Source organism: Montipora capricornis, chromosome 1 (assembly GCF_036669925.1).
Source record: "Montipora capricornis isolate CH-2021 chromosome 1, ASM3666992v2, whole genome shotgun sequence".
In the NCBI taxonomy this organism is placed as follows: Eukaryota; Metazoa; Cnidaria; class Anthozoa; order Scleractinia; family Acroporidae; genus Montipora; species Montipora capricornis.
In genome coordinates this window covers 7,264,969-7,279,968 of record NC_090883.1, presented here as the reverse complement: position 1 = coordinate 7,279,968, position 15,000 = coordinate 7,264,969, and the positions used below count along the sequence as shown (strand labels likewise).

Here is a 15,000-nt window from a genome sequence, read left to right as displayed (position 1 = left end):
TGATTAGTGGAGAAATAAAGTCTCTTGATTATCTGAACGCTCATCGTTTGCATACGAATTATAAAGACACAAAACCAGCAAGTGAAACAAACTTGGGAAATTTTGAAATTTCGCTAAAGAACGACATAATTCTTAACTTGACACAGTATGCTGTTTGAACCATCTTTGCTCCAGTGCTTATGTTGCGCTATCACGAGTAACTCATTTGGCAGCCGGCTGTCAGGGGAGAGGACAAAATGTGGAGCCCTACTCCATGGAGTACCCCTAAAAAGTAATTTATTGGTCAAATTTAATACTTCATCAACATGACGAGGTATTTCGATGTACATACCTTTTGTTACACGATGCAGTTCACTAACTGGCCGCCATCTTGAAGTTTTGTAGGTATTTGTGTATCCCTTATTATATTGTATTTTTAAACAAATATTCATAAAAACCATGTACCCCTGCATACCCATTCAGGCCTGTGTATGCCCATATATTTATGGTATATATATACATATATGGCTGCGCTCCTAGATCATCTGGTTGAGCACTCTACTCCGGTTAGTTACTGAAGAACAGAACGACCTGCTCGTACACTTTGAGAATGACATGTACGATCTAATCAAGAACATCAAATTCAAAGACCATACAAACGACTTCCAAAGGAAATTAAAAACCGACACGAAGAAGATACAGTCTTCTGACAACATGTTTGTGTTCGCCGACAAAACATCAAACATCTATGAAATGCCAAGCAGCCAGTACACGAAGTTACTTCACCAAAACATCACAAAGTCACACCAGAAGTCAGACCCTTCAATCAAGCAAGACATCGACAACGAAGCAAAGCTACTAGCCGAATCACTCGACCTCGGCAACAAGATAGAACGCTACGCAAATCGACCCGCATTCATCATGCTAAGAGACCAGAACGAGACTTTCAAATCCAAAACTCCCTGCCGATTGATAAAGTTGCCAAACAGTACCTACAATCCTGGCCAAAAAGTTACGGGACAGAACACAAAATGGCTCAGGCACCGTACATTTTTGTTTTACACATCTACAAGCAGTCGCCATAACCTTTTTCAAGCTCTCATCGTCATTTTCAGAAACCCTCCCTCCCCCTCGCAATGTTGAAAGTTGCTGGGATCCTTCGGACTGTACATAAACACAGGAGCGTAACAACATTGTGAGGGGGAGGGGGGGGGGGCAGAGAAAGACTCTGAGATATATGTAGCAAATAGTCCCATTATTTTTGGCCAGGAATGTCTGAAATAGTTTTTTTGTATGAAATCAATTTATAGGTCTACAACCAATGACGACATATTTCAAATGTTTAGATATAGATGTGAACATGTCTTTTGGACGTGTTGCGGGTAAATTGACTGTTCTATATTTTCCCCCCAAGGGGAGGAGGGCGCGCGGCAAAAAAGCGACGTTTAAACGCATTCTTTTTTCATCTGTGATGTGCATGTTTGGTTCAAAGAAAAAAATTCAGTTATACTTGCTTACAGTGAGGTATACTGAGTGCTGCACATTTTTGCGCTGCGTCTGTTACAAGAATTGAAAGTCATGGCTCCTAGGATTACAGCTGTGCAGAGAGCATTATTTTGGTATTGTTTGCAAGGAAGTATGGACGTGCGTGTTATCGTGACATAGCAAATGAATGTGGGATTTCGAAATCTTCCTCTGCCAGAATATGTGTGCGAGAGTCCACAGCGAAGAAATTGGCCAACAGCGTTACCAAAAATTCGTCAAGTAAGCTAACTAGTAGGAGGGGGAGGCCAAGAAAAGTAAGTGGTCGCAGTGTGCGAAAGCTACTGCGCACATTGAGAGACATGCAAATCAGTAATGTTCACAAAACCGTGAAAAACGTGGTAGAAAAGAGTGGGCTGTCTCTTGAAATGGTAAGTAGAAGGACATTTTCGCGTTATCTGAACGAGGAAGGCTATAGCTACTGTACTTGCAAGCGAGAAAAAAGGGGCTGTTGAGCGAAAACAATCGAAAGGTGCGGTTACGATTTGCTAGGAAAATGAAATGCAAAGTAAAGCAAAATCCAGAGTTCTGGACAAATGAGGTGGCATTTTTTCTTGATGGAGTCTCTTTCATCCATAAATATAACCCGCAGAGCAGTGCTTCCTGCAATAAATCTCGTGTATGGCGACGAAAGGGAGAAGGCCTTAAGTTTACTTCAAAGGCTTCAAAGAACTTAGCAGGTGGCAGGCGCTTGCATGTCCTCGATGCTATCGCTTATGATAAAGGGGTGATACTGATAGTTCCTGAGGAAAAAATGAGTGGGGAATTCTTTACCCTTTTCATACGCAGGCATTTCAACTTAGTGTTTGCACAAGCAGGGCCGAAAGCGAATGGAAGAAGATTGTTTGTAATAGACAACGATCCCTCACAACGAAGCAAGGCTGCTGCAAAAACTCTTGAGGGTATAGAAGCTGAACTTTTAGAGATCCCTGCTAGCTCACCTGATGTGGACTGTATAGAAAATGTATTTCACCTCGTGAAACGCTTTTTAGAGGAAGCAATAGCTCTTAAAAATATTACAAAGGAATGTTTCGAAGAATTCAAACAGCGTGTGTTTACAGCTTTTGATAGTATTCCAGTAGCCATGATAGATAACATCATTCTAAGCATGAGTAAGAGGATAGAAGCAATCCTCACCTGTAAAGGCCATAGAGCCAAATATTAGTGACAAAAAAAAGCTCCAGTAAACCAATAACTTCCCTTTTTTTCCTTCAACTTTCAAGTGTCACATTTACAGAAAAATGAGACAAAAGTACTCTATTTGTCGATAAATAAAGCGCTACAAGTTAATAACCTTACATGGTCTGTGACTGAGATATCTATTACGTGACACCGAAGTCATAAAACCCAAATAAAAGGAGTAAAAATATCACTGTTACACCTCGTTAAAATCATGTCATTGTCCACTTTTACACTTAAAAAAAACACAAAAAAAAAAAGTTTAACCAACAATGATATTTGATGCATGGCGCGTTTGTCATTGTAAATGAGTGTTTATCTCCTATTGCGTGACACTCAAAATGGCTGTACATTTCTCGCACTACATTTCTCACTGACTTAAATGATTGTACTGCAAAAACAATGAGTTGATTTGAAAGATTGTATGTGCAAATCAAAACACTTAATTGCTATCTATCATTTCCACCCCTTTGTAACCCCCCAAAAGGGGGTTTACGTACTTCGCCAACATTTCTCACCCCTATTGCCATAAAAACTATGAAACACTATGAAAGTTATTTTTCGGTAAGGGGTGAGAAATGTGAGAAAATGTACTTAGTGACTGCAGTGGGTTCAGGCTAGCATTTGAGAGCAAAGAAAGGATGGCATTGAAAAACTTTCGAGGATGAAATGGCTACTAACGTGCAAAAGAGTATCGAAAAATGGGTTTTTAGGGGCGAGTAATGTGTGTGAGAAATGTAAACAATACTTGATGCCTGTATGTAATTTAAGTAGTAACGCCATTTGCAGTGTTTTCCAGGAGAAATCGGGCAAAACAATGACCACAAGGCACTAATTCTTGCTGCTCCTCGTCTGGTATTTGACGCCAAAAGTGGAAAAAGCGCCACCTGACATTCATAATCTGGGTGTTAGTGTGGTCAATGGAGCCTCCTTTCACTAACACTATGGGGGCGTCTGAGGTTGCAAAAAAGGGGGTGTCCCTTTGCAATTCAACATCATGGCTACTTTGGTTTTTGGGAGCAGACAAATGAACGGTATCACCCTCTAGGGCAAGTAGCAGATCTGCCCAGGCTATTATCTTGGGATGCCATCTGAAATCATTGAGATAAATACATTGTAATCTCAGCATCCTCTGCACCGATCCACGCAAATGACCCCGTAGCAGGGTTGCAGAACGCTTTATAAATCACCTTCAACGGAGACAAAAAGGGGGTGCAGGGATGGTGCAGTGGTGAGAGCACTCGCCTCCCACCAATGTGGCCCGTGTTCGATTCCCAGACTCAGCGTCATATGTGGGTTGAGTTTGTTGGTTCTCTACTCTGCACTGAGTGGTTTTCTCCGGGTACTCTGGTTTCCCCTCTCCTCAAAAACCAAAAATTACTTGATTTACTTTCATTGTTAATTTCATTTTATAGTGTCCCCAATTAGCGCTCCAGCGCTAGAATGACTAGACACTTAAATAAAGTTCCTTTCCTTTCCTTTTCCTTTAAACCTTATAAGCCTGTAAGCAGGGGTACTGTAACTAGATGGGTGCGATGTACTTTGGCTTTAGCTGGTATTGATATACACTGTAACATATATTCAGCTCACAGTACCAGAGCTGCATCTGTTTCAGCAGCAGGGCTAATGTAAATATTGATGACATTCTCCAAATTGCAGGCTGGTCATCTGAATGCTGTTTTGCTTGCTTTTACAACAAACCTATTGCTAAGGTTTCAAGCTATGCAAGATCAGTCTTGTCATCTACAGTGCCCCTTGGAGATAAGCGAACAACGCACATGCAAAATTAACACACAGAATACACCTATACGCATTTTTTTTGACATGTCTAAAATTGCGTATCATATACGCGTTTGTGCCTTTGGTATTCATAACCATAATTTTGCTTTTCCTGTTATTGTTTAGGGAGACAAAAGAATAAATTGCGTGACTCCCAAAGGAGTCAAAAATTTACATACGCAAGTACATGTATGTTGCTTTGATTTCTATCAATTTCGATCTGCAAATGCCGTCGATGAAAACACCCACAGGGTATTATTACAAAGCTTAATACATTTTACATACAAAAAAGGTCTCAAAAGACGAGCGAAATTAAATTGGCAAATTATGCCCCGCAAAACTGAAGACATGATTTTTGTCAGTGTTTGCTGAGACGCAGTATTTACAGTCATTTCATGATAAGCTTTTACCAATGCATACAAAAAAGTCCAATTTTTCCTTGCAGAAAAATCAAATAAATGTGATCGGCACATCATAGAAAGTTTTTTTTCTCTGAACTGAGAGTATTTCACCGTTTGAATCATGTGCCCACAATTAACCCAATACTTTTCCTTGCAGAAAAATCAAATAAAAATTAATGTGATCAGCGCATCATTGAGCCTTTGAAGAAAAATTTTGCATCTGAAGTGAAAGCATTGTACCCGTTGAAATCAGAAAATCGTTCATAACAGAGCTGAAGATGTGGTTATTACATGAATTAAAATCCTATTTATCACGTGTTGCCAACCGTGTTTGACTTCACTGTTGTGCTGAAAATCCATGCCAAAAAAATCATTCTTTGCTGCTGCATTTACAACAAAACAACTGAAGCTGCAAAATTCTCAGCCTTAAATGATGAATTTCTGCACAAAACCGCTAATGATGAGCCCTTTGCTTACATGTACGTGTTGTGTTTTTTAGTTTACGACTAAATGGATGCAACGGCGCACAGTTTGTTTATTATCGCTCTCAACGCTTTCACTAACCTAACCCAAATATCCAGCCAGAAGGACTTTGCGCCATTGGAATAAGCATATGGTGATATTTTTTGCTCTTTTAGTGACACACCGTCCAGCAAACACGCAAATTATTTTCACAATCACCACACCAGAAACGACTGAGAGTAAACAAAGACAAGGTGACAAAAGACAATAGGAGAGCTCATAAATACTAATGAGCCTTTTTGCGTATGTCTTGACGCGCATCCGCATTTTTTTACGCATAAATACGCATTTTGCATACATGCGTTTTTTGCGTATATTTTGGTTTGCTTATCTCCGAGCTACACTGTATGTAAAATGTAGCACTTACACATTACCATTTAACTGGCAGGTTGTTGTTTCTTCATGTCCACATTGCTTTGAAGTCTCATGGAATCTCTCAGCATGGTAATGAGGTAGAATTTAAAAATTAAACGACACTTACCGGTAAGTCGAAGTTTGATTGTGATTCTACCGAGTTACAGGATACCGAGAGATTACATGCCCAATTTCCTACCCACCCCTGTGCTGTTGGTTATGACAGTACTTTTATTTGGTCTGTTTGTTATGTTTGAGAATATGAATCCTATTACAACGATTGCTTGAAACTCCACTTCTTTCGCTTATTCTAAAATTGAAAAATGGGTAAAATTGCAGGAAAAGTGCCGAGATTGCAGGAAAAAAAGTTCGATTTTCCGTATTTCAGCCAGAAGTTCGACCGGTTCCTTTTAAGTCCACATAGACTACTCTACGAAGAAAGAACAAAGCGCCACAGTCCCAAAGGATGTGTACTGTTTACGCTATTGTTTTCTTGAAACAAAGGAGAGTATGCATAATGTAGTAGGGACTTGTGCGGAAATCTTGCAGAAATCCCACACAAAAATCACACAGTCAAATTCCCCACCTCCGCGACAACATGACGGCCAAAGGTATCAAAAGCCTCCACCCTGCGGCGAGTAAAGGTGGCCAAAATAATACCCTTTAGACTTTGCTGCACAAAACAAGAATGCAACGTATGTACCACTCACCTTTATAGGTTCAGCCATCTCTCACGAACGCAGAAAGTTCACTCGCACGTGGATATTTTCCAAGATGGCGGGCTTATTTCCAACCTCGTTCCCAGGGCTTTTCCTTCACTACTTGGGGAGGAGAAAGCCCTGGGAACAAGGTTTATTGCCATCATAAGGCTATGTCAAATTCCCCACTCTGGGTATATGTCGTATGATCAAAACGATGAAAATCCCCACCCTGCGGACAGACCTTACAGACAAAGCCCCCCCTGGGACTTAACCCCAAATGAGTGGTTAAGTATGACAATACAGGTAAAGAAATAACAAACAAACTGCCGTTATAAACATAACGAGATAACGCATGTTGTAAAACGTTTTATGAACTTGACGTTTCGTATGCTCCAACATACATCCACAGAAGTAACCGTTACCTAAAGTACAATTGAATTTAAACATGGAGACTAATACCAAATAAGGAAAGTAATGACAATGAAAATAAACAGACCTAGTTAAATCTGCTTGAAAAAATATAAATGGCTAGTAGAGAAGTTCCCTGCTAGCAGTCCCTCCTCTCATTTTTGCCTCGCCGTGAGAGACCTCTGCTAGCAGGGAAGTAGAGAAGACGTTTCTCACTGCCAACATTTTCATTAAGCGCTGCTTTTAACTCGCGAATCAACAAGGTTTCCTTACTTTTACAATGTATATCAGACTGTCCAGTGGCTAAAATGTCAAAGTGATCTCATTTAATTCTGTGGCCTGTTTGGGTCATATGATCAGCAATGGCAGAAGAATGGCTGTTACGCTCTGAAATGTTCCGTTTTCTTGTCTTGTAATCGACGTTTTGTTTTCCCGATATAGTAATCATCACAATCCGAGCAGCTAGCCTTATAAACTACTTTAGACCTAAGGGAGCGGCTGAGTCTGTCTCAGGGGGAAAAAAGGGGAAAAAAGACTTAATTCGGCGAGTGTTTCTGAAAATAATCTTGGGATTAAAACAACCATAGAACTTGTAAATACATGATTTAAGCTGTTGAGTGACAATTTTACTTTGAATACCTAGATAAGGTAAAACAATGAAAATTTCTTTTTTGCGCACTGTAATAATATCCTTAGGTTTGTTTCGGTGTTTATTGACTACATCGTTCGTGTTATAAGAAATTGTACCACGGGGGTACCTATTGCGTGACAAATGCCTCTTGAGATCATCTAAAGCAGACTGTAACAGATTCACAGACAACGATAAGTAAGTGTGCGGATGAGGTTAATTTTGTATTTTCGATGTGTAAAAGAATCCCATTGAGTGTAGAGTCCAGTGAACGTTTTCTTTCGGTAGATGAAAGTGGAAAAAGAGTAGTTAAGTTGGCGTTTGATGAGAACATCAAGAAATCAAGGAATCTTCTGGTCCTGTTCAAACTCAATGGTGAATTGAATGTGTCGGCTATTGAGATAAGAAACGAATTGAACAGCGGTGTTCCTATTGTGAAATAAGGTGAACGTGTCATCAACATATCTAAACCAGATCATGGTTGGACGAACACAGTTATTCATTACCCATTATTCTTTATTCATTATGCATTATTCATTATTCATTAACCATGCGCGTCCTACACCCTAAAGGAAAACCGCACAGTGGCTAGTAGCTTGCTTACCAGCTCTCCAGGCTCGCTTACATAAGAATAAACGGCGTCTGCCTGAATAAACAGTTGAGCAAGTGTCATTTCCTCCGACCTAAAGAGAGACATCTCGGATATCAAGCAAGATGTGTCGAAACGCAGCTGAGAAATAATACACTAAAAGTCGAAATATGACAATCAACACTTCTTGTTTTCGCTCAGTCTTTCTCGTCCAATTATTTGGCGCGAAAGCGATTGTTTTTTGCTGAAACTTTCATGCAACAGCGAAACAAGTTTCAGGAGGCACGGCATGGTGTAACATGGTCGGTTTCATGAATCTTTTATGAACTTCCGTTTCGAGACAGGTTTCTACTTCTGCAAAGGTCACAACGATCGAATAGGTGATAAAAACAAGAGCTGCACTGTTTAACACCACTTCTTGAAGTCTTGTTACGCTACGCTGGGTAAGCCAATCCGAAGCCGGCCAAGGCCATGGAACAAGTTTCAACGTTCCCGAACAAGTTTCGACCTTTTATGTTACACGGTGCACAAACGCAGAGCACAGTAACGGTTAACCGTCACTTAGCCATCCCTCTAACGGAGGTTTCTCTTTCTATTCAACTTACACGACTTACAATCTACTTCAAATTTTAAATATACTTTAGAGAAACAAACATTTTAAACATCCAGAGAAGGTTAAAAATAGGCGAAGCAGACAGTCCAACTCGGATCGACGGCTCCTCAATAAAGTTTCCGATATCCACTAGACTAGCAAGATAAGCTTCTAAGAAGGCATATCTTTTATAGAACTGACGTAGTGGTACCCAGCAAACTATTGAAAGCTGACCGTTCTTGAATGCAAAGTAGTTTTATGGTCGTATTCTTTTTACTCAGGTTACACTACCTCATTAGTGAGCACAAGTAGTTAAGTGTCTTAGGAGTTTTCTTGTTATCCCCCTGTAGGGGGGCAATTAGTACATGTATATTAGGACCGAATTTTTATTAAATCGTTTTTTCGTCGTGTTAAACCGAGTGCATGTTATGTAGCTACACGAGTACTCCTTTTTCCTGTCTTGTTGCACACGTTCGGTGAGCCTTGTTATTTGTTCAATATTGTCTTTTTGGTTTAAGTTTTACGTAGTTAAACTCCTAACTCATATTACTGTATTTCTTTCTTTCTCGTAGCAAACCTAACATTGCTCCCCGGCTTGTTTGTTAGCAGAGGCGTGTGTTCGGATTAAAGCAGAGTCGTTCCTTTTTCTTGTCGAGTATACTTCGTCCTTCGCTACTGCAGATCAGCTTAGCTCAGCTGAGAAACAATAAATTCTCGTTTTCATTCTTTTTACTGAGGTAAGCTTGTAATATAAGATGGGATATTGCGGCGTGTAATTGTTACGAAATGGCCAACCTCCTTTTGAGGGATGGCGAAGTCTGCTTTCCGTGCAACGGCTGCTGAAACTCGGTTTGCAAGAACCTTCAGCTAAACCTTTCAACATGTGACAGCGGCTTTAGTTATGGCTTCGGACAGAGTCTACATATATGTAACGGCATTTTCACAGATCAAACTATTTTTAGACCAGTTCTTAAGTAAGGTTTGGCTTGCATCAGTGACCCAAGCTTGGGCTGCCTGTGAGTTGGAAGGAGAATTTCTGATGCAGCTATTGCGTACGATGTCAAACATCCAGTTATTGTCTCTCAAGAACATCACCTTAGTCGTCTTCTTATTTCGGATTGTCGTAAGAAGCTTAACCATGAAGGTACAGGGCATATTCAAAACGAAATGAGGTTGATGTACTGGATCCCTCATTTCAGATCCACTGTGAGCAGAGTCCTCCACAATTATTCACTGTGCAAGCTAAGACAAATCAAACCGCAACCCCCTTTAATGGCCAGCCTTCCAAAAGACCGTTTGCAAGTGGCTCCACCATTCACTAAAGTTGGGGTAGACTATTTTGGCCCTATAACGGTCAAGGATTCCCGCAAGCATGAGAAGTGTTATGGGTGTGTTTTCACCTGTTTGGTAACAAGAGCTGTACACCTTGAGTTGGCAAGTTCATTAGAAACTGACTCATTCATTAATGCTCTTAAAAGATTTGTGGCGGGGCGGGGCCCACCGTTGGACATATATTCCGATAACGGTACCAATTTTGTAGGAGCTGACCGCGAGATCAAGCAAAGTTTGCTGGAATGAAGCCAGTCACAACTAGTGGATTTCCTGTCTCAGAAGCAGATTTATTGGCACTTTAACCCCCCACGTTCGTCTTACTTTGGTGATATATGGGGGCGATTAGTTCAATCATGCAAGAAAGCTCTCAAAGTTGTATTTCATGGTCAAGTGGTTACAGATGAAGTCTTAAAAACAGCATTTGCAGAAACAGAGGCGCTTGTTAATGGAAGACCCCTTACCGAAGTTACTTCCTGTGGCAGTGATTTGGAAGCCATTACACCGAACCACTTCCTTATATCTCGTGCGAATCCTGTGTAACCTTGTGGTGTTTTTGCCGAAAAAGAAATTTCCAGTAAGAAGTGATGGATACAAGTAAAAGTCCTCATGAATCAAGTCTGGGCCAGGTGCATGGTGGTAACGCGAATACCTACCAACCCTTATTGCTCGAAAGAAGAAGTGGAATCAGAGCACACGCAATGTCAGAGTTGGAGATTTAGTCCTGGTCGTAGATGAGAGGACTCAGAGACAAGATTGGCCCCTTGCTCGCGTCATGAAGCTCCTTCCTGGGAAAGATGACGCAGTTCGCGTTTGTGAAGTGAAAACGAAAGCTGGGGTATACAAGAAACCAGCCGCGAAGCTGGCACTGTTGGAAGGGTGTTCTACCTGATAGCTGAACACTGGCGGGAGAATGTCGCGACTGACTTTGTTTTATGTCTTAGTTTGCATTGCGGGCCTATTTCGGGTCACATGAAAGTTGTCCTCGTGCGTGTATGTTAATTGTCATGTTGTTGAAATGTTCAGATTAAAGAAAACGGATTTCAGCCTTCGAAGTTTTGTTTATTGGGCGTTTTACGCGACAGTTTCTGTTTGTTTGTTTTTTTAAAGAAAAAAACAGTGATCAGTGTGACTCGGTCAAATTTCTTAACTGGGGCGATCATGCAAACTCGGTTCCAGGCTTCATTGCAAGCCCCCCTGGAGTGACCGTTCTTAATCCCATCCAGGTAATGATCTCTCACACCAGACTAGAAAGGTCTTGTTGCGCGGAAAAAAAAATCAATCTAAAAATAATTCGATACATAAAAACGCCGTTCCACAAAATACATGTACAGTGAAGTTGTGCGCTCCTAGTCAAGGGCTCCTGCTTCAGAAATTAGTGTTAAGATTTACTACATGATAATTTGTCTAGCTATTAGCCGAAGCGGAAAATACCGTAATACTCTTTTTCCACCAAAATGTTGAATAAGCATTGTTCTTCTTTTCTCTTGGGACCATTGTAAGTCCCAAGAGAAACAGGAAACAGTGCGGCTTATGCAAAATTTGGGGAGACAAACAAAGAGTATTATGATATTTTCCGACTCGGGCAAACTATCGAACAAAGTTTGATTCAACACTCCAACTTTGCTCGATCCAAGATTGTTCGACCGTTTGGCCACCAATGTTGGAAGATGTTCGTCCAACATTTTTTGTTCGATCACGTGTTGGATGGAGTTTGCTTTTGATCAAACATTGCCACCAACAATTCTGCTCGACACGACAATGTTGTAGTGTTTGGTCGCTCTTCCAACAAAGTTGTCTCCCGAATCGAGTCACGTTCGCGCTGCTAGCCAATCACGAATCAGGATATTATTTTCAAGCCTAGGCTGCTAGCTATATCTAGCATTATTCGCAACAAAGAAGGCGGACAAGGACGTTCAAGGGGACGTCGTGGAAGTTGATGAACTCAACAGGCAGAAACCTTGATCTGCAAGTATGAAGCAAGGCCATGTCTTTGGGACAATTTCAGTCCCCTCAATCACTATCGCTCTGTTTGAAGATTTCTGGTTCAATAGCATTCAAAATTTCTGCAAATTGATCCGACTTCATTCTCTTCATCTCCAAAACGCAGATATGTCTTACAGTGAACATACCCTTTTCTACACGTTCTCTTAATTTTTTTTTTATTTTCCTCGTTTGAATCCGACATTTGCGTTCTCAAACAGCTCCAGTAACACAAGCGCCACGAGCGGTTTTCGTTTCAGTGTTAGCGTCATTATAATTTATAGATTTAGCGCCAAGTTGAACTTGAATTAGTTTCGTGAAGCAATGTTGGATAGTGTTTTGCCACTACTTCAGCATTTACATCCAACGATGTTGCATGTGGAATCCAACTTTGTTCGATAGTTTCGCCAGGGCCTTTAATTTTTTGGTTAATTTACATAAAAAACAAAGAAACGGCCCCTGTTGGAAACGATTTTGTTTTTGCTTTTGCGGGTTTTCTGTGTTAGTTAGTAGGGCCTTATCAGACATATTGAATAGAATGAGGCAATGGTCATCACAATGCTTTTTACATTTTTGTCTTGTTCAAACATTAAACCTTGTCCGACTTGACTTTCAAGTGTTATGGCAAGATGGCGGATGTACGGAACACTTCATTATTCCCCACACCACTTGCTTGGTGCAACCGCTGACCAGATTTTACATCTCCCTTCTTTTTTTAGCGAAAGAAGGGAAACACTACTACTGAAAGAATTACAGAATTAACAAACAGTGGTAATGCAAAACTCCAGACAATGTGACCACTGGAGTAGTGTTTCTGTCTCTAAATTGAACACAAGACTGTTCCCACTGTAGCTAAAACTTGACATAGTCTTTGAACCTTGAAGGTGCTCTAACTGTCCTACCGAACTGTGTGGTAGTAGCCGTAGACATTTTGACTGGTGTTGACCCAAGATTCTGCAAGGCTCCTGCACCAGACATCTCAACTTTAGTGTCTGTTAGGTCTTCATCAGGTGGGGCTGTGCATGGAAACTCTGATGCCTTGGGCTCTTCAATTCTTAGCAAATGGCGACGATTTCTTCGGTACTCTCCCCGCTCTGTTTCGACCTTGTAGGATCTAGGTGACGGAAGAATCTCTGTAACTTTGGAAGGCTTCGGAAGGCTCGCCATTCAACAGTGGTGGGAGTTCCTTCGCTGCTTTGTCATGCCGCACCTTCTGCTTTCTTTGTCTTTCTTTTAGCTTAGGCAAGACTTCTTCAGGATCATACAGTTTGGGCTTTGACATTTCTCTGGTCATTGGAATTTGGGTTATTAAACGCCTTCCCATTAGCATTTGCGAGGGTGACAAGTTGACTTCCTCCAAACGAGTATTCTGATATGAAAAGAGGGCTTTCTATGGGTCTTCAGCTTTCTCAAGCATTGACTTAACTGTTTGGACCGTTCTTTCCCACTGACCATTTGACTGGGGGTACCCTGGACTCGTCGTGACATGATGAAAACCCCAGTCCTCTGAAAACTTTTTAAACTCTGCAGAACTGTAACATGGACCATTGTCCGAAACTATCAATGAGGGCATACCATAGCTTGCGAACTGAGATCTGATTGCAGTAATTACCCCAGTGCTGGTCATGGAAGGAGGTAAAGTTAGTTCTGGCCACTTGGAGTAATAATCAATAGTAACAAGGTCTTTTCGACTATTCTTGTGTAGGATGTCTGTGCCATCCTTAGCCCAGGGTAATGGTGGGATCTCGTGTGACCGCAGTGGTTCAGGCTGCTCACTTGGTCTATTTTCTAAACATACTTGACAGTTCTTAATCTTCTCTGTCAGATCCACTGTCATCCCAGGACAGAATAATACTTCACGTGCTCTCGCTATTGTCTTGTTGATTCCAAGGTGTCCCTCATGAGGTTTCTCAACCATCTCCCCTCTCAAACTGCAAGGGACAATGATCTTTGTGCCTTTACGATAAGCCCATGTGCTATCGATAATTCTCTGTAATTCCAGAATTCCTGTGCATTGAGGGGGACTTGACCGCTGGAATCTGGCCAACCAGACAATATTACTTGTTGAAGTTCCGACAGGATCTCATCTTCTTTGGTTGCTTCAACGAACTTGGCCAACTGTTGGTCTGAGATAACATGCTCTACTAAGTTGATGTCTAACTGCTCAGTATTTGTCAGGTACTCTTTTAAATTGGCTAATGATAGAGCATCCGCTAAGTGTGGGCTTTCCCCACGGTTGTACACTACAGTGATTCCTGGAAAGCGTTGGAGCTGGACCAGCATCCGTTGCCGGCGCAAGGGTGCTACGTGTAGAGGCTTCTTCATAATGACCTCCAAAGGCTTATGATCCGATTCAACTGTAACATCACGGCCCACAATATACTCTGCAAATTTGGCCCAACCAAATACCATGCACAGCCAAAAGTTCTTTTTCGATCTGAGCATACTTTTGCTGCGTGGGTGTAAGAGCCTTTGAGGCATAGGTTACTGGTTGGTTTCCCTGAATCAATACAGCACCAAGACCGGTTGAACTAGCGTCCACTTCCAACGTCAACGCTTTCTGTGCATCATAATATCCTAACAATGGAGCAAGGATAAGCTATTCTTTGATAGCTGTGAAACTGGTTTCCTGCTGTTTTTCCCAATGCCTTAGACCACCTTGATGTAGTAACTGTCTCATCCTTGTGGTGAGGTCTGCCAGGTATGGAATAAACTTACTGAGATAGTTGACTATCCCCAACAGCCTTTGGACACCAGCCTTGTCTGTCGGTCTGGGCATCTCGACTATAGCTCTGACCTTTTCCGGGTCTGTCCTCAAACCATCCTTGGAGAACACATGGCCATGGATCTTCACTTCGTTCTGCTGGATATGACACTTTGACTTCTTCAATGGAAGATTACTGTCTCGGGAACGCTGCAAAACAGCCCTCAACCGCGTGTCATTTTCTGCGGTATTGCGATCATGTATGAGTAAGTCATCCATAATGACCTTCACAACTAGCAGCCCTTCAAAA

The 15,000-nt window shown here is 41.4% G+C and overlaps 2 protein-coding genes across 2 annotated transcripts in view; one reads left to right on the top strand and one right to left on the bottom strand.

Moving 5' to 3' along the window:
• LOC138046353 (golgin subfamily A member 6-like protein 7) overlaps positions 1-6,525 on the bottom strand; it is a 105,417-nt gene extending 98,892 nt beyond the window's left edge. The window contains exon 1 of the mRNA XM_068893024.1: positions 6,467-6,525. The gene's annotated coding sequence lies outside the window, so the exon portion shown is untranslated. The remainder of the gene's footprint in view (positions 1-6,466) is intronic.
• Positions 2,018-2,686, top strand: LOC138055978 (uncharacterized). The gene has a single exon (XM_068901839.1). The coding sequence runs from the start codon at positions 2,018-2,020 to the stop codon at positions 2,684-2,686; it is 669 nt and encodes a 222-aa protein (XP_068757940.1).
• Positions 6,526-15,000: the final 8,475 nt, after the last annotated feature.

Excerpts from the sequence above, each read along its gene's own strand:
- LOC138055978 (XM_068901839.1), top strand. The coding sequence starts at position 2,018 with ATGAAATGCAAAGTAAAGCAAAATCCAGAGTTCTGGACAAATGAGGTG.